Source organism: Littorina saxatilis, linkage group LG14 (assembly GCF_037325665.1).
Source record: "Littorina saxatilis isolate snail1 linkage group LG14, US_GU_Lsax_2.0, whole genome shotgun sequence".
Taxonomy (NCBI): domain Eukaryota; kingdom Metazoa; phylum Mollusca; class Gastropoda; order Littorinimorpha; family Littorinidae; genus Littorina; species Littorina saxatilis.
The window spans coordinates 3,992,444-4,020,163 of record NC_090258.1 but is presented as its reverse complement, the minus strand read 5'-3'; the positions used below and the strand labels follow the sequence as shown (position 1 = coordinate 4,020,163).

General features: G+C 43.9%; 2 protein-coding genes across 3 annotated transcripts in view; both read right to left on the bottom strand.

Annotated features, from left to right (window-relative positions):
* LOC138946807 (serine-rich adhesin for platelets-like) overlaps nucleotides 1–22,207 on the bottom strand; it is a 43,038-nt gene extending 20,831 nt beyond the window's left edge. The window contains exons 1-5 of the mRNA XM_070318209.1: nucleotides 22,032–22,207; nucleotides 20,391–20,494; nucleotides 14,308–14,396; nucleotides 13,494–13,583; nucleotides 922–6,227 (exon numbers count right to left, since the gene is read on the bottom strand). Of these exons, the coding sequence (XP_070174310.1) occupies nucleotides 922–6,227; nucleotides 13,494–13,583; nucleotides 14,308–14,396; nucleotides 20,391–20,494; nucleotides 22,032–22,083 (5,641 nt within the window). The 5' untranslated portion in view covers nucleotides 22,084–22,207. The remainder of the gene's footprint in view (nucleotides 1–921; nucleotides 6,228–13,493; nucleotides 13,584–14,307; nucleotides 14,397–20,390; nucleotides 20,495–22,031) is intronic.
* Nucleotides 22,208–22,938: 731 nt separating this feature from the next.
* Nucleotides 22,939–27,720, bottom strand: part of LOC138946929 (dentin sialophosphoprotein-like) — a 22,641-nt gene continuing 17,859 nt past the window's right edge. Inside the window, exons 10-11 of one of the 2 annotated variants that reach the window (XM_070318339.1) lie at nucleotides 26,451–26,635; nucleotides 22,939–23,461 (exon numbers count right to left, since the gene is read on the bottom strand). In XM_070318339.1, coding sequence (XP_070174440.1) covers nucleotides 23,174–23,461; nucleotides 26,451–26,635 — 473 coding nt within the window. In that variant the 3' untranslated portion in view covers nucleotides 22,939–23,173. Of the gene's footprint in view, nucleotides 23,462–26,450; nucleotides 26,636–27,720 lie in introns of those variants that run through there. The other variant, XM_070318340.1, reaches the window with a different exon arrangement.

Genomic DNA, 27,720 nt, shown 5'->3' with positions numbered 1-27,720 from the left:
AGTCCTTTGTACTGGAAACTTGCATTCTCCCAGTAAGGTCATATATTGTACTACGTTGCAAGCCCCTGGAGCAATTTTTTTTATTAGTGCTTTTGTGAACAAGAAACACTTAACAAGTGGCTCTATCCCATCTCCCCCCTTTCCCCTATCCCATCTCCCCCTTTCCCTCGTCGCGATATAACCTTCGTGGTTGAAAACGACGTTAAACACCAAATAAAGAAAGAAAGAAAGAAAGAAAGAAAGAAAGTCGTTTCGGCCTGCCAACTGCTTCGTTTTCTTGCGGATTGTGAGAACTAGCAGAAAGTTTCACTCATTTTCATGGGTTCAAACTAATGATAAAAGTATCTTCTTCTGGACCAAATCAACAGTCTTTAGTTGAATCAACTCGGAAAACTCTTAAACGCGTGTTTGCACACGACTCCGCGCATTTTTGAGGCCAGCTGCTGCCCCTTAAAGCTCTGTTTATATATTTTTTTTTAAATTTGAGAAAATGACAATTTTCCGTATTCTGACCAAAAGTCGACCCTGCTGAGACCTTGACATTTGTAAGGAAAATTAACTATGCTTTCATTGTGTACGTAAGTTACCAAACTCTAAAATCACGAGAAGTGTGCATGAAATACGAAGCCGGCCGTCATTAAAGGCTAGGAATAAAATAACATATACGTAGCTTTCAGAGATATCTACTGTACGAATAACCTTTGCTAATCACACACACACACACACACACACACACACACACACACACACACACACACACCACACACACACACAGACACACACACACACACACGCCAACACACACACAAACACACTTACACAGACACACACACACACACACACACACACACACACAATAAACACGCACGCACTCCTCTCTCACACACACACACACACGCAGATAAACTCCCAGCCACTAACCGGTCAAGGGAGAGAGGAAGTGGACAGCGAAGGGCTCTCGACAGAAGACTTTCTGCTGCCCGGGACCCGTATCAGGGGGAGGAGGGACGCGGTTCAAAGATCCCATCCGATAACACAGGTGTGTCGCGTTTTCCACGTCCGCGTTGGTGTTCTGGTTCTCTGTCGACGTGTTCTCGCTGACTGTCAATGCATGCTGGCTATCTCTGAATGTGTTCTGGTTCTCTGTTGACGTGTTCACGCTGACTCTCAATGAATTCTGGCTATCTCCGAATGTGTTCTGGGTTTCTGTCGGCGTGTTCTGGTTCTCCGATGATATGTTCTGGTTTTCTGTGGAGGTGCGCTGCCTCTCCGATTGCGATGATATATTCTGGTTTTCTTTTGAGGTGTTTGGGTTTTCTGTCGATTTGTTACGGTTCCCTGTCGACGTATTTCGGTTCTTTGTCGATGTGTTCTTGTTCTCTGTCGAAGAGGTATAACTATATCTAGATGTGTTCTGGCCACCTCTCTGACTATGATTCGAGACGTTCTGTTTGCCTGTTGTAGCGTTTTGACTGTCTGTCAATGTGTTCAGGACGTCTGCCGCTGTATTCTCGTATTCTGTCGATGTGTTGATATCTGTTGAACTCTTCTGGTTGTCTAATGCTGTTTCCTGACAATCTCTGGATGTGTCCTGCATGTCTGTGGGCGTGTTGTGACTGTTCCGTACTGCTATCGGTATGCTGTTCTTCACAGTCGTAAATGTGTTATGGATGCCAGACGATATGTTCTCATTGGTGACAGGCATGTTCCGTTTTTCGGATATACTTTTGTTCACCGACCTAAAACTTGACGACGATGAGTTCATGATATCAGTCGATGAGTTCATGATATCAGTCGATGTGTTCATGATATCAGTCGATGAGTTCATGATATCAGTCGATGTGTTCATGATATCAGTCGATGTGTTCATAATATCAGTCGATGTGTTCATGATATCAGTCGATGAGTTCATGATATCAGTCGATGTGTTCATGATATCAGTCGATGAGTTCATGATATCAGTCGATGTGTTCATCCTCTCCATGTGTGTGCTGTTGTTAACTGCCGTAGATGTGTGCTGGATGCTACATGAAGTGTTCTGTTTCCTTTCCGATTTGAAGTGTCTTGATGCAGAACTTTTTGTTTTAATTTCGCTGAGTGTATTTAGATTTTCTGTAGACTTGATCTTGTTCATTTTTGTGGATGTTGTTGGGATTTCTTCAGAAGAGTTTGGCGTTTTCCATACAATTCCCTGCTTATCAGCGCATACGTTCTTTCTTCCCAGGAACGAGCATGGGTTACTGGCGGGAGGTGTTTTGTTCACTGTGGATGTGCTGTGGTTCTGGTGGACATTGCCCAGGTCCCTGCATGTATCCTGGTACCCGGCTGCTACATCTGGATCCTCGCACTTCTCGTTAATATGTCCTAGCATATTCTGGTCTTCTGTGTTGGGGTTCTCTGTTAAATTGTCCTTAAAATCACCGTAGGCGTTTTTGCGAGCAGTGTGAGTCGCTCCCCTGGTATCCTTCCTTTCTGTCGGTAAGTTTGTGAACTGAGAGGTTGGTTCAGCTTCTTCTGAAGACAAAATGTGAGTTTCTGTGCTCTCGTTTTCCACAGGCATGTCGTGGCAGTCCATCCACGCGTTGTGGTTCTGCCAAGAAATAATCTCTGCGCATCCTTCCACCCTTTGCTGTTGAATGATGATTTTCTTTTCGTTGCGTTTTCGTTCCTGGTTGGCTGCCTTGTGGGTTCTGTGTTGTAAATTAACGTCGCGTCTTGGACCTGATCGGTGTTTTCTCGTGTCTTCCTCACTCCGATAAACTGTCCAGAGCGTGTGAACTGTACTGTCTGTACTCCGTGAGTGTGGGGGTGACAAGACGAAGCCGGAGTTTCCTGTTTTCTTCTTCCTACAGATGATGGTCACGTCACTGTCAGTGTTATTGTCTTCGACACTGGTGTTCTGATTCTTGTTTTCACTGATGTTAACTGATTCTTTATTTTCTGTCTTCTGAAGTTTCGATCTCTTTTCTAGAATCTCTCTTTTACAGGTAATACAAAGTTCACAAATAGTCTTGGCCGAGGCTTCTTCTAATCTCCTTTCGCACACTTTGCACTTTGGCGGCCCTGTCCAGTGAATCCTTGATGTCAGCTTTTGACAGTACACTTTGGCCGAGTCTGCGAAACGTGTAGTCGACGTTTTGCTACTGCTGTCAGTCACCGTGTCTGTCGGTGGAATGGGGCGTGTCTGTGGAATGGAGACAAATGCCTGTCCTCTTTCATGGCGGCTCTCATCGGTAACAGAAGGCATGGTGCTGCATGAACTGTAAATGTCGTCGCTGAGATAGCTCATGGGGTCTGTTGGCAAACTAGTAATGGTGAGCGCATCAGGGGTCTGGTCTGAGAACGTGTCTGGCTGGTTGACTGTCACGTACTGACTTTTAATGTTGCCGGCAAAGAGCGTGTTGGCCTGAGATATGCTGCACGAGCCTGACAGGTCTGCTGTGACCACTATCGCACTGTCCGCTCTCACGCCACTCTCACAACTCTCGGTGGGACGGTTTTGCTCAAAGTGATTCATGCTGGTCGTACTGTTCTTCGCGTTTTGGTTCTCTCCTTTTACCGGATCGGGACTTTCAGCTACCATCTGAGGTTTCTGTTTGGTGACACTCGTGCTTTGCACAGGCGGCGGGTTCATCTCTGAAACCTGTGGAGCTTCTTCCATGATCTGAGTAATCTCTCTGTCTCTGTTCCCTTTAACTGGAGCACTGTTTGAAGCCGCTCTGGTTGCAGCAGCCATCTTGGAAGTAGTGGGAGACGGACCCGCTGTTGCTTTTACGTTCGGCAAGTCCGTGTCAGAGTTGTTCCCACGGGTACAACAGAACTTGCTGCCCTTTGATTTGGGTTTAGGGGATGGAGACTGCTTAGCTGGCTGTGAAAGTTTTGCCGAGCGCGCCGCTGCTAGATCTCCTTTTCTCGACAGCTGGTCCAGCTGCTCACTGGCTTCTGTTAAGGCGTCAGGCTTTTTGTCCAACTTGTCCAGGCTGCTCCCCGACTCATCCACGATGTGCAGGTTGCCGAAGAAGAGGGCGTCGGTGGAGGTGAGATCCATGCAAGAAAAGGACTTGTGCAGACCCACCAACTCGTGCAGACCCGCCTCGACCGGACTGGAGAGCTCGTCCAAGTCCGACCTAAGGGCGCTTTCATAGACGTACTCTGCATCCTCATCCTCCTCCAACAAAGGGTCTGTCGGCCACGGGGCCAACCAGGTTGTATCCGAAAGGTGCAGGGAATCTGCCAAGTTGAAGGACGACTTGGACTTTCTGATTCCAATCTCCACCTCTCGGTGTTCGTCTATCTCCTCGATGCTGTCTGATTGTCGCCTAGTGACCAGCTCTTCGCTCTGTCGATTGGCGGCCAGTGGAAGATTCACGTGCGATGCGGACTTTCTGAGGCCGATTTTATGCTCCGGCCACTCTTCGGACTCCTTCTTCCCCTTTGAGGAAGCGGGCTTGGTGTCCCTTTTCCCGCCCGTTACCACGGCATGTATCAAGTTGGCGCAAGATTCCGAAGACATTTCCTTCACTTCTGGGTGGTCGGCAAAGTGCACACTTGATTCCCAAGGGCACGTATCCGCACCCTCCGCTTTCACCTTCGCAACATATAGTTTTTTTGTGTGGAACACTTTTGAGCTAGCATGTCCGTGCATCTTGGTGCCGCTTTTCCGGGAATCGTACCTTGCCCCGCTTTCCGATACTGTCCATCCCCGCAGTATGCCCGATGACGGGAGCTTGCCTAGACTCTTGACCAGGTTGACACAGGACATGGACTTTTTCAGGCCAACATCAAAGTCAGGCATACTCTCGCTGGAGTCACAGTTGAGGTAGCCGCTCGGGCTGGTCTCGTCCAAACTCGTCTTGCGTCCGCCGGGCAACGGGGTAATGTTGAGGATGTTTGCGGAGGAGGCGGGCTTCTTGAGGCTAATGTCACGGTGAGGCGATTCCTCCTCATCGCTGTCGCTCGTCAGAAGGATGGCGCGCAAAGGCAGATTCACACACGAGACCGATTTCTTTAACCCGATCTCGCGACCCTTGGGAATGTCTTTTGTGTCGTCGTCGTTGTTATCGTCATCTTTAACAAATTTGTCTCTGCTGTTTAGTAAGGCACCCAGAGGTAAGTTGACACACGACATCGACTTTCTAAGCCCTATTTCACAACCTTTCGCAACTGACCTGTCGTCTGATTTGTCGTCGAGAGTGTAATTCTCGTCACTCCTGTCCATTTCCTCCTGTTGATGGTCATCCATGCTGTCTTCCAGCAACTCACTCACGTTCTGCCGGAGGGCTTCTTGGGGAAGGCTGACGTGGGATTTAGACTTGCTCAGACCTATTCCGCGGCCTTTCTGCTCCACTTCGTCTTCGTCGCTGCTGTCACCGTAAACTCTGTGACGCTTGCCATCGTCAGAATGTCCCGACTCTTCCAGGGCTTCGTCGCTCTGCCGACAGGCGTCCTGGGGAATGTTGACGGAAGGGGCGGATTTCCGGAGACCGAGGGCACAGCCTGCCTCCTTCTCGTCATTTACCTTTCCTCTTGACCCCGTTTCCTCCCGTTTGGACGTTACAGGAGGCTCGTCGTCGTCATCATCATCGTCGTCATCGTAGATACTTTGGATCAACCTACCCACCAAATCCTGGGATAAGGCAACCTGAGGAATGTTGACGGAACGGGCGGACTTCCTGAGACCGAGGGCACAGCCTGCCTCCTCCTCGTCCTTTTCCTGTCCTCTTGACCCCTTGTCATCGAAATGGGAGTCGCTGCCGTCCTCCTCCGTCGTCACTTCCTGCATCATAGCGGCCATCAGAAGGTTGACGGTAGAGGTGGACTTCCTCAGGCCGATGCCAAACCCTCTGTCGCTAGCCGTCACCTGGTTCTTCGACGTGGACGAGGCGGAGCCCGAGTCTTTGACGACGTTGTCGAAGGACATGGCACTGATCAGGCTGCTTTCGCTTTCCTTGAGCGACGCTTCCCGCTTCTTGTTCTGGTCAGGACCCAGCACGCTCTCCGCGCTGTGGTGTCCGAGGTCCTCTGGCAGGCTGAAGGAGACTGAGGACTCTGCCCTGTTCCTGATTAAGCTCCCGGTGCTGGTCACGATGGAGGTGCAGCTGTCCACGGGGCGAGTGTCATGGTGGCTTGCCGCGGCTTTGGCGCGGGGATGTCCCTTCCCCCAGCCCTTGCCACTCAGCGGGTCATCGCCGTAACAGTGCACGTGAAGCACGCTCAGCTTGTGACACCTGCACACGTCAATACCTCACGGTGAGACTGGTGATTAACAACACCATGGTAAGATTGGTCAATATCAACACCTCGGTGAGATTGGTGATTAGCAACACCATGGTAAGATTGGTGTTTAGCAACACCATGGTAAGACTGGTGTATAACAACACCTCGGTGAGATTGGTGAATAGCAACACAACGGTAAGACTGGTGCATGGCAACACCATGGTAAGACTGGTGTACACCTCGGTGAGACTGGTTTATAGCAACACCACGGTAAGACTGGTGAATAGCAACACAATGGTAAGACTGGTGTATAGCAACACCACGGTAAGACTTGTGAATAGCAACACCACGGTAAGACTGGGTGTACACCACGGTGAGACTGGTGAATAGAAACACAATGGTAAGACTGGTGTATAGCAACACCACGGTAAGACTTGTGAATAGCAACACCACGGTAAGACTGGTGTACACCACGGTGAGACTGGTGAATAGAAACACCACGATGAGACTTGTGAATAGAAACACCACGGTGAGACTGGTGAATAGCAACACCACGGTAAGACTGGTGAATAGCAACACCTCGGTGAGACTGGTTTATAGCAACACCACGGTAAGACTGGTGAATAGCAACACCTCGGTGAGACTGGTTTATAGCAACACCACGGTGAGACTTGTGAATAGAAACACCACGGTGAGACTGGTGAATAGCAACACCACGGTAAGACTGGTGAATAGAAACACCACGGTAAGACTGGTAAATAGAAACACCACGGTAAGACTGGTGAATAGCAACACCACGGTAAGACTGGTGAATAGAAACACCACGGTGAGACTGGTATATAGAAACACCACAGTAAGACTGGTTTATAGCAACACCACGGTAAGACTTGTGAATAGAAACACCACGGTGAGACTGGTGAATAGAAACACCACGGTAAGACTGGTGAATAGCAACACCACGGTAAGACTGGTAAATAGAAACACCACGGTAAGACTGGTAAATAGAAACACCACGGTAAGACTGGTTTATAGCAACACCACGGTAAGACTGGTGAATAGCAACACCTCGGTGAGACTGGTTTATAGCAACACCACGGTAAGACTGGTGAATAGCGACACCTCGGTGAGACTGGTTTATAGCAACACCACGGTGAGACTTGTGAATAGAAACACCACGGTGAGACTGGTGAATAGCAACACCACGGTGAGACTGGTTTATAGCAACACCACGGTGAGACTGGTGAATAGCAACACCACGGTAAGACTGGTGAATAGAAACACCACGGTGAGACTGGTGAATAGAAACACCACGATGAGACTGGTGAATAGAAACACCACGGTAAGACTGGTAAATAGAAACACCATGGTAAGACTGGTGAATAGCAACACCACGGTGAGACTGGTGAATAGCAACACCACGGTGAGACTGGTGAATAGCAACACCACGGTAAGACTGGTGAATAGAAACACCACGGTGAGACTGGTGAATAGCAACACCACGGTGAGACTTGTGAATAGAAACACCACGGTGAGACTAGTTTATAGCAACACCACGGTGAGACTGGTTTATAGCAACACCACGGTAAGACTTGTGAATAGAAACACCACGGTGAGACTGGTTTATAGAAACACCACGGTAAGACTGGTGAATAGCAACACCACGGTGAGACTTGTGAATAGAAACACCACGGTGAGACTAGTTTATAGCAACACCACGGTGAGACTGGTTTATAGCAACACCACGGTAAGACTGGTGAATAGAAACACCACGGTGAGACTAGTTTATAGCAACACCACGATGAGACTGGTTTATAGCAACACCACGGTAAGACTGGTGAATAGAAACACCACGGTGAGACTTGTGAATAGAAACACCACGGTGAGACTAGTTTATAGCAACACCACGATGAGACTGGTTTATAGCAACACCACGGTAAGACTGGTGAATAGCAACACCACGGTGAGACTTGTGAATAGAAACACCACGGTGAGACTAGTTTATAGCAACACCACGGTGAGACTGGTTTATAGCAACACCACGGTAAGACTTGTGAATAGAAACACCACGGTGAGACTGGTGTATAGCAACACCACGGTGAAACTGGTGAATAGAAACACCACGGTAAGACTGGTGAATAGCAACACCACGGTGAGACTTGTGAATAGAAACACCACGGTGAGACTTGTGAATAGAAACACCACGGGAAGACTTGTGAATAGCAACACCACGGTAAGACTTGTGAATAGAAACACCACGGTAAGACTGGTGAATAGCAACACCTCGGTGAGATTGGTGAATAGCAACACCACGGTAAGACTAATGTCTAGCAACACCATGGTAAGACTGGTGTACACCTCGGTGAGACTGGTTTATAGCAACATCACGGTAAGACTGGTGAATAGAAACACCACGGTAAGACTTGTGAATAGCAACACCACGGTGAGACGGGTTTATAGAAACACCACGGTGAGACTTGTGAATAGCAACACCACGGTGAGACTTGTAAATAGAAACACCACGGTGAGACTGGTTTATAGCACCACCACGGTAAGACTGGTGAATAGAAACACCACGGTAAGACTGGTGAATAGCAACACCACGGTAAGACTGGTGAATAGAAACACCACGGTGAGACTTGTGAATAGAAACACCACGGTAAGACTTGTAAATAGAAACCCCACGGTGAGACTAGTTTATAGCAACACCACGATGAGACTGGTTTATAGCAACACCACGGTAAGACTGGTGAATAGCAACACCACGGTGAGACTTGTGAATAGAAACACCACGGTGAGACTAGTTTATAGCAACACCACGGTGAGACTGGTTTATAGCAACACCACGGTAAGACTTGTGAATAGAAACACCACGGTGAGACTGGTTTATAGAAACACCACGGTAAGACTGGTGAATAGCAACACCACGGTGAGACTTGTGAATAGAAACACCACGGTGAGACTAGTTTATAGCAACACCACGGTGAGACTGGTTTATAGCAACACCACGGTAAGACTGGTGAATAGAAACACCACGGTGAGACTAGTTTATAGCAACACCACGATGAGACTGGTTTATAGCAACACCACGGTAAGACTGGTGAATAGCAACACCACGGTGAGACTTGTGAATAGAAACACCACGGTGAGACTAGTTTATAGCAACACCACGATGAGACTGGTTTATAGCAACACCACGGTAAGACTGGTGAATAGCAACACCACGGTGAGACTTGTGAATAGAAACACCACGGTGAGACTAGTTTATAGCAACACCACGGTGAGACTGGTTTATAGCAACACCACGGTAAGACTTGTGAATAGAAACACCACGGTGAGACTGGTGTATAGCAACACCACGGTGAAACTGGTGAATAGAAACACCACGGTAAGACTGGTGAATAGCAACACCACGGTGAGACTTGTGAATAGAAACACCACGGTGAGACTTGTGAATAGAAACACCACGGGAAGACTTGTGAATAGCAACACCACGGTAAGACTTGTGAATAGAAACACCACGGTAAGACTGGTGAATAGCAACACCTCGGTGAGATTGGTGAATAGCAACACCACGGTAAGACTAATGTCTAGCAACACCATGGTAAGACTGGTGTACACCTCGGTGAGACTGGTTTATAGCAACATCACGGTAAGACTGGTGAATAGAAACACCACGGTAAGACTTGTGAATAGCAACACCACGGTGAGACTGGTTTATAGAAACACAAAGGTGAGACTTGTGAATAGCAACACCACGGTGAGACTTGTAAATAGAAACACCACGGTGAGACTGGTTTATAGCACCACCACGGTAAGACTGGTGAATAGAAACACCACGGTAAGACTGGTGAATAGAAACACCACGGTAAGACTGGTGAATAGAAACACTACGGTGAGACTTGTGAATAGAAACACCACGGTAAGACTTGTGAATAGAAACCCCACGGTGAGACTAGTTTATAGCAACACCACTGTGAGACTGGTTTATAGCAACACCACGGTAAGACTTGTGAATAGAAACACCACGGTGAGACTGGTTTATAGCAACACCACGGTGAAACTGGTGAATAGAAACACCACGGTAAGACTGGTGAATAGCAACACCACGGTGAGACTTGTGAATAGAAACACCACCGTGAGACTAGTTTATAGCAACACCACGGTGAGACTGGTTTATAGCAACACCACGGTAAGACTTGTGAATAGAAACACCACGGTGAGACTGGTGAATAGCAACACCACGGTAAGACTTGTGAATAGAAACACCACGATGAGACTGGTTTATAGAAACACCACTGTAAGACTGGTGAATAGCAACACCACGGTGAGACTTGTGAATAGAAACACCACGGTGAGACTGGTTTATAGCAACACCACGGTAAGACTGGTGAATAGCAACACCACGGTGAGACTTGTGAATAGAAACACCACGGTGAGACTAGTTTATAGCAACACCACGATGAGACTGGTGAATAGAAACACCACGGTGAGACTGGTGAATAGAAACACCACGGTGAGAATGGTGAATAGAAACACCACGGTAAGACTGGTAAATAGAAACACCACGGTGAGACTGGTTTATAGCAACACCACGGTAAGACTTGTGAATAGAAACACCACGGTGAGACTGGTTTATAGCAACACCACGGTGAAACTGGTGAATAGAAACACCACGGTAAGACTGGTGAATAGCAACACCACGGTGAGACTTGTGAATAGAAACACCACCGTAAGACTGGTGAATAGAAACACCACGGTAAGACTGGTGAATAGAAACACCACGGTGAGACTGGTGAATAGAAATACCACGGTAAGACTGGTAAATAGCAACACCACTGTAAGACTGGTGAATAGCAACACCACGGTGAGACTGGTGAATAGCAACACCACTGTAAGACTGGTAAAAAGCAACACCACGGTAAGACTGGTAAATAGCAACACCACTGTAAGACTGGTGAATAGCAACACCACGGTAAGACTTGTGAATAAAAACACCACGGTAAGTCTGGTGAATAGCAACACCACGGTAAGACTGGTGAATAGCAACACCACGGTAAGACTTGTGAATAGAAACACCACGGTAATACTTGTGAATAGAAACACCACGGTAAGACTGGTTTTATAGCAGCACCACGGTAAAACTGGTGAATAGCAACACCACGGTAAGACTTGTGAATAGAAACACCACGGTAAGACTTGTGAATAGCAACACCACGGTAAGACTGGTGAATAGAAACACCACGGTGTGAAGGAAATCACGAATAGCACTAACAGGCAAAGTTTGATAGTGATATCCTCCACGCTTTGAGAGCGCTAACCAGAGATAATAGAGTGACGTAGTGAAGTGGGGTGCATGGATTGTAAATTCAGCTCACTGACCGAGAGAGTGGATGTTGTGAATCGCAACGAAGATATCGTTACACTTAACCACTGTCCAGCGACAGGGAGGGGTTGTCACAGGAATCGACCGGGAGAAAGGAAGCCCGAGTAGAGCACTTAACAGGTAAAAGGAATAAGAATATGAATATCATTTTTTTTCTTTTTCATTTTCATTACTTTATTGTCCCATCGCTGGGAAATTCGGGTCGCTTCCTCCCAGTGGAAAGCTAGCAGCAACGGAGTCGCGCTACCCAGGTGTCTGCGTGTTTAGGTGTATTCAGCCACCTGCACTTATGGCAGAATGACCAAGGTCTTTTACGTGCCATTGTGATGACACGGGGGTGGGACATGGCTTCCGTCTCTGGGTCTGCACATAAAGTTGACCCGTGTCCGTCCCGGCCCGAATTCGAACCTGCGAACTTTCGATCACAAATCCAGTGCTCTACCAACTGAGCTACCGGGCCCCCGTTAATGTTTATCGCATAAGTCGAATCGACTAACACTGTAACTTTAAACATAGCAGACAGATATCTAAGACAAGATGTCCGCTATTTATGTTGTGCAGTGCGTCGTGTAACCGGTCGTAAAGGAAGATAGCGGCCACACAAAACCTTTCACGTCTTTCACAGCATTTTGTTCTAGGACTCTTTTGCAGTCTTCTATCCACTGTACCACATTCTCTTCTTGGCATACATGCAGTCCTTCACACAAGCACATGCTCTCACGTCTGGAAAACCAAGAGTCTCACAAACAGACACAGACACACGCTCTCACACGAACGAACACAGATACGCAGTTACTCGCGCGCACATAGACAGACAGACAGACACACTCACACACACGCACGCACACACAAACACACACACACAGCCGAGAGAGAGAGAGAGAGAGAGAGAGAGAGAGAGACACACACACACACATAGAGAGTGAAGGAGAGAGAGAGAGAGAGAGAGAGAGAGAGAGAGAGAGAGAGAGAGAGAGAGAGAGAGACACACACACACATAGAGAGTGAAGGAGAGAGAGAGAGAGAGAGAGAGAGAGAGAAAGAGAGAGAGAGAGAGACGGAGAGAGAGAGAGAGAGAGAGAGAGAGAGAGAGAGAGAGAGAGAGAGAGAGAGAGAGAGAGAGAGAGAGAGAGAGGACAAGCATACTACTGAATGCAGCATGCACAAAGCTAGGACACTCAGGCTGCAAAACAGCTTCATCCCCAAATCCATCACCCTTGGCAACATGTAAACACATCCACATACCCGACTCATCCCCTCTTCTGCCAGTGCAATCAGTAGTAATGTACATGTATGTATTGGTTTTATGTACGTCCGTATTTTTTCTGTGATATATTGTATGCTATGATTTTTTGCAATGATGTTTAGCCATAGTCCGTTATACGCGTAGGTGTGCGAGAATATGTTAGCGCAGTGCTTTAAAGATGTCCATGTGGGAATGTGTAAGTGGGCGTAGTCGAATGTCCATGTGGGAATGTGTAAGTGGAGCATATAAGAATGCCCATGTGTGAATGTGTAAGTGGAGCGTATAAGAATGTGTAGGTGGAGCGTGGTCGAATGTCCATGTGTGAACGGGTAAGTTGAGCGTATAAGAATGTCCATGTGTGCGATGTGTAAGTGAGACATAGATGTGTTCATGACTGAATGCGTAAGCACAATGCAAGGAATGGCCAGAAAGGTATGTGGGAGGTGTGTTTATAACCTGCCCTGTTATATAGTGCTATATGTCTTATGTAAAAACAATGTCCTGTTTGTATTATTGTTATGTACCACGCCTGAATTTCTCTATGAGATAATAAAGTATTCTTATTCTTATTCTTATTCTTATGTCTCTTTGTTCAGATCTAAGCCTATGCAATGTGTTTTGAAAGAGTGCGTGCTGCAGCACCCTCACCTGTAGAAAAAGCAGTATTGCTCTTTCAGTCCATGCATCCGACAGGGGGCCTCGCTCAACTCGTAATCAAACGGACTGCTCTCGTCAATTCTGGACAAAATTCAAAAATAGAGGAACAATAATGCAGACACCTGTGCCCCCATCGAGTCAGAGGTTTGTTTAAAGCTTCCTACTCATGATGGATATTAGCAGGGTGTAATTGCATTCCATGTGTACAAGTAATCTTTCCCTGTTCTTGTTACAAACGAGACGAGATATAGCAAACACACACCACCATGCACAACCCCAAAAGCCCTCGATCACAGAACCCTTTGAGGCTGATTCAATGACTGTGAGAAAGAATGCATGATTCCTATAGCAGTAGCAAACATACACATTGATTGAAAGCTTGACCATATTTTGCTGGTAAACATCAAGCATCAGTTCACATGAGGTAATAACTAAGTGGTTCTGAAAATGTTACATCTAAGCAGCTACTGATACTAATTCATCGCATAGTAGAATGTGAAAAGAGAAGAAGAAGAAAAAGAAGAAAAAAAGAAGAAGAAGAAGATGATGATGATGATGATGGTGATGATGATGATGATGATGATGATGATGATGATGATGATGGTGATGATGATGATGATGATGACGACGACGACTCCGATGATGATGATGATGATGATGATGATGATGATGATGATGATGATGATGATGATGATGATGATGATGATGATGATCCTTGAGCATAAACACATGTTCTTGGTGGGTTTTTTTTCTCAATATACGCACGTGCTATAAACACATGTTATTGTTTTTTCAAGATACGTACTTGCTCAGTCGTTGTATCAAGCGGTCAATATTCGTCTCAGTCGTAGTTCTCGGTTCCATGATTAGCAGTAAATCGTACCGTTTGAGAACCTGTTGAAGATAAGAATATCTACATTTGTTTGGTTCCATGATTAGCAGTAAATCGTACCGTTTAAGAACCTGTTGAAGATAAGAATATCTTCATTTTCTTTGTACCATGATTTACTGAAAATCACACCGTTTAAGAACCTGTATAAGATAAGAATATCTGTTCGATTATTCATACCAATGCACTCGAGTGTAGCAAATCGAGATATAGTAAAAGGTGAGAACATACCATTACTGACCTGAGGAACGTTGCACAATTCGCTGGAAAACATGCGAGTAAGTGAGTGTGTTAGTAATTGAGAGAGAGAGAGAGAGAGAGAGAGAGAGAGAGAGAGACAGACAGACAGACAGACAGACAGACAGACAGACAGACAGACAGACAGACAGACAGAGAGACACAGAGACAGAGACAGAGAAAGACAATGACAATGACAATGACAAATTCTTTATTAACGAGGATAATGGCATAAGCAAACGACGAACAAGCAAACGGTTAACAGACTAAAAAAATATATATATATATATATACATACAAACGAACATGACATATTATTGTCAAAGGCATAATGAAAACTGTTTCAAGCAAGCAAAAACGTGTGCAACTTCGAGGGAAGAAAAATTCCGTGAACTGAGGAATCAATGGAACAACTACGTTGTAAGTAATAACAATGTAGCATCGTTACATAAGTCATGCTATGAAGTTAATAAGGTACATTTATCTACTGAAACGTGTAAAAGGTAAAAATAAGGCATCAACAATATAAACATGTTCAGGCTAAGTGAGAACGAAATGTGCCATGTATAAGGAATGAGAAATCAATCAATCAATCAATCAATATGAGGCTTATATCGCGCATATTCCGCGGGTACAGTTCTATGCGCTCTGCAATGATGCCGTGGGAGATGAAATTTTATACGGCCAGTAGATTGCAGCCATTTCGGCGCATATTTACCTTTCACGGCCTATTATTCCCAGTCACACGGGTATAGGTAGACAATTATTAACTGTGCCTAAGCAATTTTGCCAGGAAAGACCCTTTTGTCAATCGTGGGATCTTTAACGTGCACACCCCAATGTAGTGTACACGGGGGGTGTTCGGACACCGAAGAGAGTCTGCACACAAAGTTGACTCTGAGAAATAAATTTCCGCCGAACGTGGGTTTGAACTCACGCTGACAGCGGCCAACTGAATACAAATCCAGCGCGCTACCAACTGAGCTATATCCCCGCCCCTTGGCATTGACGGAATGTCTGGAAGACCGCTTGGAAGTGAATTCCAAAGATTAGTCCCCTAAAAGAGTAGGATGGACTTAAAAAGATCTATACGAGACCGAGGAGCATACACTTTTGTTGGGTCTCACAAATTGTGGGAAGTGAATTGAGAAGAAAGAGGTGCAGGCGCTCTTCCAATTATAGTCTTCGTTGGAAACCGAGACTTGTAATACAATAACTTTGATTGCTCTTTTATTTAAACTAAATAAAGGTTTCAGAGTTTTTGCACTCGCACAATCCCATATTGTTGACGCATAATCAATGATTGATTGAATGTGAGCGTTAAAGAAAAGTTGCCTGCCATGCCTGTTCAAAAAGTGTTTTATTCTGGACTGTTGACAAGCCTCTTGGAAAGTACTTTACAAACTCCTGTAACGTGATCAGTCCACGATAAATCGTTATCAAGAATTACACCTAGAACTTTGTGTTTATTAACTTCTTTAACAATGTGATTATCAATCGTTAAAGGTGGAAGTTTAGATTTTAAGTTTTGGCGTTTTTGTCTGGTGGTAATAACATGCTTTTTGTTTTTTCTGGATTAAGAGTCATGTGGTTTAATTCGGTCCACGCTAAAAGCTCGTTAACACTTTCTTGAAGTTGTTTTGACAATACCTTGAGTGGGAAGTGTGAATAGTGGTATCATCAGCGAAGAGTTCACAGTTACTGCTTATGTGTTGGGGAAGGTCATTAATGTAAATGGTAAATAGCAGAGGGCCGAGTACAGATCCCTGAGGAATGCCTTAACCTACCGACTGCATGCTAGACATAGAGCCGTTGGCGCACACAGCTTGTACTCGATCAGGAAGAAAAGACTTGATAAACAATATTGTATCATTTCTAAGGCCGTACAGTGCGAGTTTCCTAAAATGTAGGTCATGATGAATCACATCAAATGCTTTAGCAAAGTCAACGAAGAGAGCAGCACATAATTTATCTTCGTTGATCTTGCTCAACCACTGATCAACTAGAGAAACAAGTGCTGTGTGGCATGAATGATGAGTTCTGAATCCCGACTGATTTGGTGAAATAAAGCATTTTCGTTAAAATGTGACATAATAAACTTGTTGATATGTTGTTCCAACGGCTTTGATAAAACCGATAAAATACATATTGGCCTGTAATTGGAGGATTCTGTTTTAGCCCCTGACTTAAAAAGTGGAATAACTTTAGCCTGCTTTAACACAACTGGAAAACAACACTTGTCTATACAGAGATTATACAGGTAAGTTAAAGAATCAGCAAGTACAGGGGCTGCTAATTTAAGAATCTTCCCGTCCAGACCGTCAATTCCACGGGTTCCTGTTTGCTTGAGGTGCATGAGTGCATTACATACTTCATACTTGTCGGTTCCTGATTCCAAAAGCATATATATTATATGTTTGGATTAAAAACACGCTCAGAATGTTAAAACGAAGAGAGGTACAGAAAAGCGTGCTGTGCAGCACAGCGCAACCACTACCGCGCTAAACAGGCTCGTCAATTTCACTGCGTTCTACGGACTACGGTCATTGTGAAAAAATGCAGTGCGTTCAGTTTCATTCTGTGAGTTCCACAGTAAATGTAGTAATTTCGCCTTACGCGACTTGTTCACTTTGTTGGCACCCGGCCAGGAAAAATCATTCCCTGTAAAGCGGGTCCTAAAAATTTCGCATCAGGACGCGCGTTTCAACCTAACACTTGACGTCGAAGACATGTGCTAAGGGAGACCTAAAACCTTTATACACGAAGCATGGAAGCTTTTACAAAGCATGGGCGTGTACACTAGTCAGATAACATGTTTTTTAATTCGTTTCAGCTGTTGTCAAAGACGTTTTCAACTTAAATTGAATGTGGTACTGTCATTTCGTATGTCTGGGTTTGAAACATCGTCCCGCGGCGCTCTACTCTAAGAGAGGCTTGATTTCGACGAGCGCGCAATTATTATAGCTCAATCGTTTTGGGCGCTATTGTGGCAAGGTTGGACCGAATATTTTTGTGTTTATTATTTTCATCCGAGCATGCAGCTTTCACTTTTTTCTTCTGCACTACTTTCTGGCTCTCTCTTTCATTTTATTTTAATATTTTTATTTTTTATTGTTTTAATTAAAAAAAATATATAATTTTTTTTAAATTTCCTTTCTCGCTCTCTCTTTCATTTAATTTTAATTTTTGTAATTTTTTTTATTTTTTATCAATTAATAATTTTTTTATTTTTTTTTTATTCTTTTACTTTTTTTGATCAGTGTCAAAAGTTAGACACGGTCAACTGGTTTTGCTCTTAGTGAGTGCAGGTGACCTCAATTAGCTGACGGTGACACCTCTGCCCACAGAGGGCCTGGGGAGGGGGGAGACAAGGGGTGGGGGGTGGGATGATAGTCAGCTAGAAGTGAAAGATCTCTGGAGGTAATGAAGAGGTGTACTCTTCCAAAGTTCAGTTGTCATGGCTTCGGGTATAAGGAAAGCGGTGTTGTGTACAGGCGTCTCAGTGGTTTGTCGAGACTATCTAAAATAAGGTCTCGGCGACGACTGTTGTTAAAGGCACAGTAAGCCTCCCGTAAACCATCACAGAGCTCCCCGAGCGTCTAAATACAGTACAAGCATACTTCCATTTGAACGCTCACCTAACGGGAACATCCTGGCTGCTTTCAGTCGAGCGTGAGACATTTTCCAAGAATTTATTTTCGTAGACTTGTTCCGTTAACAACAACGGCGCCTCGTTTTTGCGCTAGACCTAACTTTTAAAATCTAAATAATAAATTGACAGCTTGTTACACAAACATTCTTTAATCATAAAAGAATTCGTTTTTCATCAAGACAAGATCAGAACAATTCGAAGTTGTGAAAGTTTAAAAAAAGAAAAGCCCGGAAGCAGGGTCACGCAAGGGTCGTAGCAGACGACGGCCGGTTTATCAGTGCAAATCGCCGTTCCTCTCAACAGTCACAAGCCATCGCTAGAGTTCTTGTGAACCACAGCCGTTGTTTCGTGCATAAAAAAACGTGCTATTGTAGATAAGCTCACGTCGAGTCGCATTCAAATGACTAACTATGACGACTGCATTGTGAAAAGGGAAAACTGGATCACACGGGTTCACGATGGCTCAGGGGTAAGATAAACCACGCAAAAATAAAGTCTTTGAAAATTGTTCGCTCTTTACGGAGGGCACCTAGGATGTTCTCAATTGGTGAGTGTTTAAATGAAAGGGTGTTTGTACTGTGTGTAAAAGCCTGACCGTATCTGTGATGGTTTACGGGAGGCTTACTCTGCCTTTAATCTGTTACTTTGATGCCGACAGCACTGTCTGTCTGTCATTCTGTGTCTCTCTCCCCCCCTCTCCCCCTCCCCCTCTCTCTCTCTCTCTTTCTCTCTCCTTTTTTTTTTTTTTTTTTTTACAAATCAAGTCTTTACAAATCAAGTCTTTCTTATTCTGGCGCCTTATCATAGTTGTGGAACTCCATTCCTGATTTAATGCAATTCAGTGAAACTTCCTTCAAGGAACTCTACATGCTGTTTCTCTTAGAAACAAGTAAATAATTCTGTGATAATATTACATCATTGTTTGATATTCATAATGCATTTTGAAATGTCTTTTTAATTTTTTGACATGTTAATTATATAAATTGTATTGTAATTAACTTAACTTCTATTTCTTATTGTTATTAATCGAGTTACCCTCAATGGGCGAGGGCGGATGAAAAAAAGCTTGTAAACATTGCTTATTCTGTTACCCTCGATAAATAAATAAAGTTCAAAGTTCTCCCTCTCCCTCTCTTTCTCTCGCTCTCAGTATGGTTTGAAACTGTGGTCGCGGATTAGGTCACAGGTCAACTGTTTGTGCAGAGACGGTATCCATGTCCTACCCCCGTGTCACCACGAGCGGCTACTTTGCCCGTTAAGGTCAATGCTTGTTAATTTTACTTCTATCCACACTGATTCAACAGAGTGTTGCTCTAGGTGGGTAAGGTGTGTAAAAGTTATGGATTCACTGATATAGAGTAATAATCCAGTTTCTCAGCGTAAAATGACATAACCCGGGATTGTGAGCTCAGAGTCTGCTACTTTACTCGACAGCCTAGACTCTGACAATCCAAAAATATGAAAAGGTTTTAAAGGATTGACGAGATGTCTGCTTACTTATTAATGGCATGATTTATGTTTAGGTGTCCAATTCGCATGCCCTCTTTTGTGGGCCATGCACTGCGACAGTTCATCATACAATATGGTTAATCTGTCAGTAAGACAATTACTTAAATATACAAAAGAAGAAATGCACAAGAAAATCTGAAGAAACATAAGATAAAAATAAAAATAGTAATGACACCGTTTATATAATGGTATTTAAAAGAAACCGCAGCTAAAAACGAAGTACTTATAGGTAATTACGTCAGTAGGCACGTCAAACCGGAGGTAGCAACAGCTGTATTTATCTTCGTTCAGGCACTCTATGATGAGGTGAAACAGAAACTTGGAAAGTCCTTTTTAGTCCCAAGCAGAAGAAAATTACATCTGTGTCATATGGAAAATACTGTTTTCTGCTTCCTTAGGCCAGCAAGAAAAACATGTATTAAGCTAGAGGGAGAGAGAGAGAGAGAGAGAGACAGAGACAGAGACAGAGACAGAGACAGAGAGAGAGAGCGAGTTTCAGCCCATGAACGAGGAAGAGAAGAGCTGAAAAAGAATTCCCAACAAACAGAAGTGCCTAAAGTAAAAAAAATGTTTTAAAGAATGCAGCTTGAAGCAAACTCACATCCAATAGTACGGAGGTGACGTCACTGTTGCGCCGCATCTTGCCAAACTTGTTGAGGTTGAAACAGCCAATCCGGAGTGGCGGCTCGGCCAGCTCGGACTCGCCTGGACAGTGATAATGGTGGGACAACGTTTGGCAAAATGCGACATAAGTCGCAAAATTCTGTTTCAAGTTACAAGCTTAAAACCGTCGGTAGGTGAACGATTGTAACGATTTTTTTACATTTTGGACTTTTTTGGACTTTCCAAATCAAATCTATCAAGACACGAATGGTTTTGATTAACAAAAAAGTGTTCTCAGAACCCTCTTTGCCTATGCAGAGTTTCCGAAAAACCCCGTACCTCCTTAGCTGAGAATTCCAGTATGCTCTTTTTTTGCATTCGCTGTCACATTTTTCATGTGAAGATTTCCCAAGAAAAAATATGGACACCGAAACCTAATATTCTACGCTTTTGATTTCTGTTGCAAACCACAAAGTTTGTTACGCATTGAGTCAATGAGGAATATCATTGAAACCACACCGGCACGAGTTCGTAGCCAAAGTGTCGAGTTCAATACAGAACACTAGAAATAAGGCCAAAAAGAAAAATATGTCTGTTTCCGGTAACATCGCCGAAAAAAATAGGGTCGGTCCGTCGGGTTTTTATTTTTCAAATTTTTTTTTTAACCTTTTTCTTACGTTTTGTTAACGTCTTTTAACGTGTTTATTTTTTCCCGGCGTCATTGGCCGCCATGTTTTTTTTTGCGTGACGACGGAAACGAGAGGTAAGTCTCTTCGATTGTGAAGTCTCATCGACCGATTACCTCCCGTTTTTTTTTGTTTTTGTTTTTGTTTTGTTTTTTTTGTTGCGAAAAGCAAAAAAACACTCTAGGGTCGGCGCTTAAAAATAGGGTCGGTCGGGTTACCGGAAACAGACATATTTTTCTTTTTGGCCAAAGTAAAAGAAGAAAAAGAAGAAGAAGGGGAATAAGATGAGGAAAGGGAGCAGGAGGAGGCCGAGGGAAGGGGGAGGAGATGACATATAATTCACAAAGAGGTGGGTCGATTCCAACCATGTTTTGTTTTTCTGGGATGACAGTCTAACTGTTGCAAAGCTTGAAACATGACTTTCAAATGCAGAGGAAAGACCAACTCGATACGATTTTCCTTTCTAATTGATAGGTGGCAATTCAAAAGTGAAAGAGAGAGAGAGAGAGAGAGAGAGAGAGAGAGAGAGAGAGAGAGAGAGAGAGAGAGAGAGAGAGAGAGAGAGAGAGAGAGAGACAATGACAAATTCTTTATTAACGAGGGTAATGGCATAAGCAAACAGGTGCTTTTTTACATCCAGCCCTCGCCCATGGGAGGGTTTAGAGAGAGAGAGAGAGAGAGGGGGGGGGGGCGGGGGGGAAGGTTCAATGATAGAGAGAAAGAGAGCGAGAAAGACAGAGGGAGGGAGTGGTGTTTGGCTAGTTTTTGAGTGTGTACGTGTGTTCGTGTGCTTGTGCGTGTTTTGATGACAGATAACTGCAAACACATGCAAATATGCACGTACAGATTTACAGTATTCTTGGTGCACGATGTCCATCGCAACTTACCAAGTTAATGCGTCCTCTTTCTAAGATCTTCACACACAAAAAGGGCCAACAAAACTTATCACTTACTTTTGCTTGCCAAGCGGTTTCGCGCCGCTGCAGTTTTTGATCGCGTCTGCATTGTAAGTGTGTCAGGAAGATCTGTATCCCCATGTCCAAGACGAGATGCTTTGCTGTACAGCAGTCATAGCAGAAGTCGTAACTTCAACTTCGACCACAAAACATCAATCACCTGCCATCTTGGTTTTCATGGACCGCAAGACTTTCGGAATTACGACGTCAAAAGTCCGTGACGTCATTATAAGTATTGATGACGTAAAAGAAAATTCCTAGTCTCGGCGAATCTGTTTCGAGAAGCTTGGCAAGAGTAGATAAAGAGCAAGATCTCGTGTGAATGTGTGAGCGAGAATTAATTTAAGGGAAAGTGCAGGGGTCACACGGGTCACAGCATTGCTGAAGCAACGATTTGTCTTTTTATCTCAGATTACGATATAAACAGTCAAAAGCTTTACACAACTTTCTCACAGATGCCTTCACATCAGTGTTGCCAGCCAAACGAAACTGTATGCGATTTGCCAGTTCGCATCTCCCGCAAAAATGTAATTAGGCTAACATTTCCCGTGAACACAGATATTTCTGAAATTCGTCTATTTACAATGCATTGTGCTACTTGCATGTTTGTCCCACACTTTCAAGCTGCAAATCACTCGTCATACGGACGCTCTCCAAATTAAGATAGAGCTCTCGAAATGAACATTTTCACACACAAACACGGCATTGGGTTTTCAAGCTGACCAGAAACCAGGTCACATACACCGACAGACACACTACGGGATAGACAGTCAGACAGACAGACACACGCCAATTGACCCTAAGAGGACGTAAAAACTAAAACACACACACACACACACACACACACACACACACACACACACACACACACACACACCACACACGCATTCACGTTACTGCATAGTATCTGTTTGATATTTTTAATGACTCGGGCATGATTATGGTTCACAACTGCACACTTCTGTCAATTGCATGCTTAGAAAACTTCTTTTGCGTCGAAATCATAAAAGTCATTTGTGACAAATAAGCATGACGATGTCCATCGCTCAAAGCTATTTCAGATTGTTTAATGGAGTGGTATTTACAGTCAGGCTGATATTTATTTGGAATCTCATTCTCACAACGCGGTGTTCCCATTTTCATCCATCCAGATTCATCGTCGCGTCACAAGGGTCGCTGCTACACAAATGACGTAAAATGCGGATATGACACAAACGGGGCTTCTGCAAATCGACGGTTATGGTGACATCATATTTGGTGTCGAAACCCTCATGCTTGCCACAGACTGACACTGACGCCATCCATGGTGACGTCACGAAGGATGAGGCGACTGATATGGTCGTGTCGGAGAGGATGCCCGGAAACATCGTCTGGAACGTCTTCAGGCACTCTGTCACATCTATGACGTCATCCTGGGTCGCGCATAGCTGTTGAACAGAAATAGTTGTACTCATAATTATGTACACAAAATATTTTTCCAGACGCGACCAGACGCAATGAAAAGTGTGTTTGCGGGTTTGCGTGTGTGTGTGTGTGTGCGCGTGCATGCTGCTGTGCGTGTCTTTGTGTATATGTGTATGTGCGCGTGCGTGTGTTTTGTAGTGCAGCTACTACTGCTACCGCTGTGTGTGTGTGTGTGTGTGTGTGCGTGTGTGTGCCTGTCTGTGTGTGCGTGTGTGCGTGCGTGTGTGTGTTTGTGTGTGCGTGCGTGCATGCGCTGCTGCTGTGCGTGTGTTCGTGTGTGTGTATGTGTGCGCGTGCGTGTTTTGCGGTGCAGCTACTACTGCTACCGCTGTGTTCGTGTGTGTGTGTGTGTGTGTGTGTGTGTGTGTGTGTGTGTGTGTGTGTGTGTGTTTGTGTTGGTGGGTGTGCGTGTGTGTGTGTGTGTGTGTGTGTGTGTGTGTGTGTGTGTGTGTGTGTGTGTGTGTGTGTGTGTGTGTGTGTGTGTGTTTGTGTGTGTGTCTGAGTAAGCAAGCACGCACGCACAAAGGTTCACAACACGACAAAACAACTAACGTGAACGTGTGAATATTCGTGCGGGGAGCTTCTATGTGTGCTTGTGCATCCTTCCGTAACCTGGTTATGCGCGTGCTTCCACGACTGCCTGCGTGCTTACCTGCTCTCTTAATATCATATTTACCTGCTCTCTTTATATCATGTTTACCTGCTCTCTTAATATCATGTTTACCTGCTCTCTTTATACCATGTTTACCTGCTCTCTTAATATCATGTTTACCTGCTCTCTTTATACCATGTTTACCTGCTCTCTTTATATCATGTTTACCTGCTCCCTTTATATCATGTTTACCTGCTCTCTTTATACCATGTTTACCTGCTCTCTTTACACCATGTTTACCTGCTCTCTTTATATCATGTTTACCTGCTCTCTTAATATCATGTTTACCTGCTCTCTTTATACCATGTTTACCTGCTCTCTTAATACCATGTTTACCTGCTCTCTTTATATCATGTTTACCTGCTCTCTTTATACCATGTTTACCTGCTCTCTTTACACCATGTTTACCTGCTCTCTTTATATCATGTTTACCTGCTCTCTTTATACCATGTTTACCTGCTCTCTTAATATCATGTTTACCTGCTCTCTTAATATCATGTTTACCTGCTCTCTTTATATCATGTTTATCTGCTCTCTTTATACCATGTTTACCTGCTCTCTTTATATCATGTTTACCTGCTCTATTTATATCATGTTTACCTTCTCTCTTTATATCATGTTTACCTGCTCTCTTTATATCATGTTTACCTGCTCTCTTTATACCATGTTTACCTGCTCTCTTTATATCATGTTTACCTGCTCTCTGTATATCATGTTTACCTGCTCTCTTTATACCATGTTTACCTGCTCTCTTAATATCATGTTTACCTGCTCTCTTTATATCATGTTTACCTGCTCTCTTTATACCATGTTTACCTGCTCTCTTTATACCATGTTTACCTGCTCTCTTTATATCATGTTTACCTGCTCTCTTTATACCATGTTTACCTGCTCTCTTTACACCATGTTTACCTGCTCTCTTTATATCATGTTTACCTGCTCTCTTTATACCATGTTTACCTGCTCTCTTTACACCATGTTTACCTGCTCTCTTTATATCATGTTTACCTGCTCTCTTTATACCATGTTTACCTGCTCTCTTTACACCATGTTTACCTGCTCTCTTTATATCATGTTTACCTGCTCTCTTTATACCATGTTTACCTGCTCTCTTAATATCATGTTTACCTGCTCTCTTAATATCATGTTTACCTGCTCTCTTTATATCATGTTTATCTGCTCTCTTTATACCATGTTTACCTGCTCTCTTTATATCATGTTTACCTGCTCTATTTATATCATGTTTACCTTCTCTCTTTATATCATGTTTACCTGCTCTCTGTATATCATGTTTACCTGCTCTCTTTATACCATGTTTACCTGCACTCTTTATATCATGTTTACCTGCTCTCTTTACATCATGTTTACCTGCTCTCTGTATACCATGTTTACCTGCTCTATTTATATCATGTTTACCTGCTCTCTTTATATCATGTTTACCTGCTCTCTTTATATCATGTTTACCTGCTCTCTTTATATCATGTTTACCTGCTCTCTTTATACCATGTTTACCTGCTCTCTTTACACCATGTTTACCTGCTCTCTTTATATCATGTTTACCTGCTCTCTTAATATCATGTTTACCTGCTCTCTTTATCAATCAATCAATCAATCAATATCAATATGAGGCTTATATCGCGCGTATTCCGTGGGTACAGTTCTAAGCGCAGGGATTGTTTTTTTTGTTGTTTTTTTTAATGCAATTTATATCGCGCACATATTCAAGGCGCAGGGATTTATTTATGCCGTGTGAGATGGAATTTTTTACACAATACATCACGCATTCACATCGGCCAGCAGATCGCAGCCATTTCGGCGCATATCCTACTTTTCACGGCCTATTATTCCAAGTCACACGGGTATTTGATGGACATTTTTAGCTATGCCTATACAATTTTGCCAGGAAAGACCCTTTTGTCAATCGTGGGATCTTTAACGTGCACCCCCAATGTAGTGTACACGAAGGGACCTCGGTTTTTCGTCTCATCCGAAAGACTAGCACTTGAACCCACCACCTAGGTTAGGAAAGGGGGGAGAAAATAGCGGCCTGACCCAGGGTCGAACACGCAACCTCTCGATTCCGAGCGCAAGTGCGTTACCACTCGGCCACCCAGTCTTTATATCATGTTTACCTGCTCTCTTTATATCATGTTTACCTGCTCTATTTATATCATGTTTACCTGCTCTCTTTATATCATGTTTACCTGCTCTCTTTACATCATGTTTACCTGCTCTCTTTATACCATGTTTACCTGCTCTCTTTATATCATGTTTACCTGCTCTCTTTATATCATGTTTACCTCTTTCTTCCTCCTTCTGGGACCCTCAAAGATGGGGGCGATGCAGAAGCAAGAAGCAGCTTCAGACTTCTTGTTACGTTTTCGAGAGGCGCGGCACAGGCGTGCCAGCACTGACACCGGCACTGGGTCCACCTGGTCGATCACAAAGCCCGCTCTGGATTGCACGTGTTGCATGCGTCTTTTGGCTGAAAACACACATCGAAAAATCAAGAATTGCAGGTATTTGGAACGTTTCTTTCTGACAAAACAAGACTCAAGACTCAAAGATTTTAATGTCCTTATAACAACAAGGAAAATTGCCTCGCAGTGTCGGGCGGTTAAAAACACAAAAAACGTTTCATTCACTAAACGTTACATTTACTAGTCCGTCGACCCAAAGGTCTTTGAAGTAGACTGGTAGACAAACACTTATCAAACAGATAAAGAACCTGTCTCAAGATCGTGCGGCTCCCTTGCAAAATGTCTGCGAGCTCATTGGATTTTTTCCAAAAACAGATTGACACCTAACGTTCCAAAATTCAGAATTAACAAGAAGAGCAAACGCTCGATCGAGTCACTTTCGCAGTTCTGAATATTATATGAGGCATCAGATGGACAGGAAGAAATTGCTATTCACAACACAATGAGTCACGTTCACATAAAATTTGAGCCCGGTCACTTTTATAGTTTCCGAGAAAAGCCCAACGTTAAGTTGTGTGTTGCCGAACAGAAAAGGCTAGTTATCTCCCTTGTTTTTCTGATAACGTTCGTAAAAGGCTACAGATGTAAATACTTTGATGTAAAGAATAATCCTACAAAGTTTCAATCACATCCGATGAACTTTGTCAAAGATATAAAATGTCTAATTTTTCCTTTGACGCTGACCTGTGACCTTGAAAAAGGTCAAAGGTCAACGAAACCATCGTTAAAGTGTAGAGGTCATTGGAGGTCACGACTAAACAAAATATGAGCCCGATCGCTTTGATAGTTTCCGAGAAAAGTCCAACGTTAAGGTGGTGTCTACGGACGGCCGGACAGACTAACACTGACCGATTACATAGAGTCACTTTTTCTCAAGTGACTCAAAAACAGAACAAGAATATATTACCTACAATTCTTTGTTTGTGTGCTGACAACAGGTTGTTGGTTTAAACATAATTTTATTCAGTAAACAACGGGTGGCACGTAATACAACAAAAACACTTGGGAGCAGACAACAAACAATGCTTGTTAGATTAAAGGCGTTTCGGCTGTTTCTTATGTACGCAGCTGTTAACCCGTGATTTGTAAA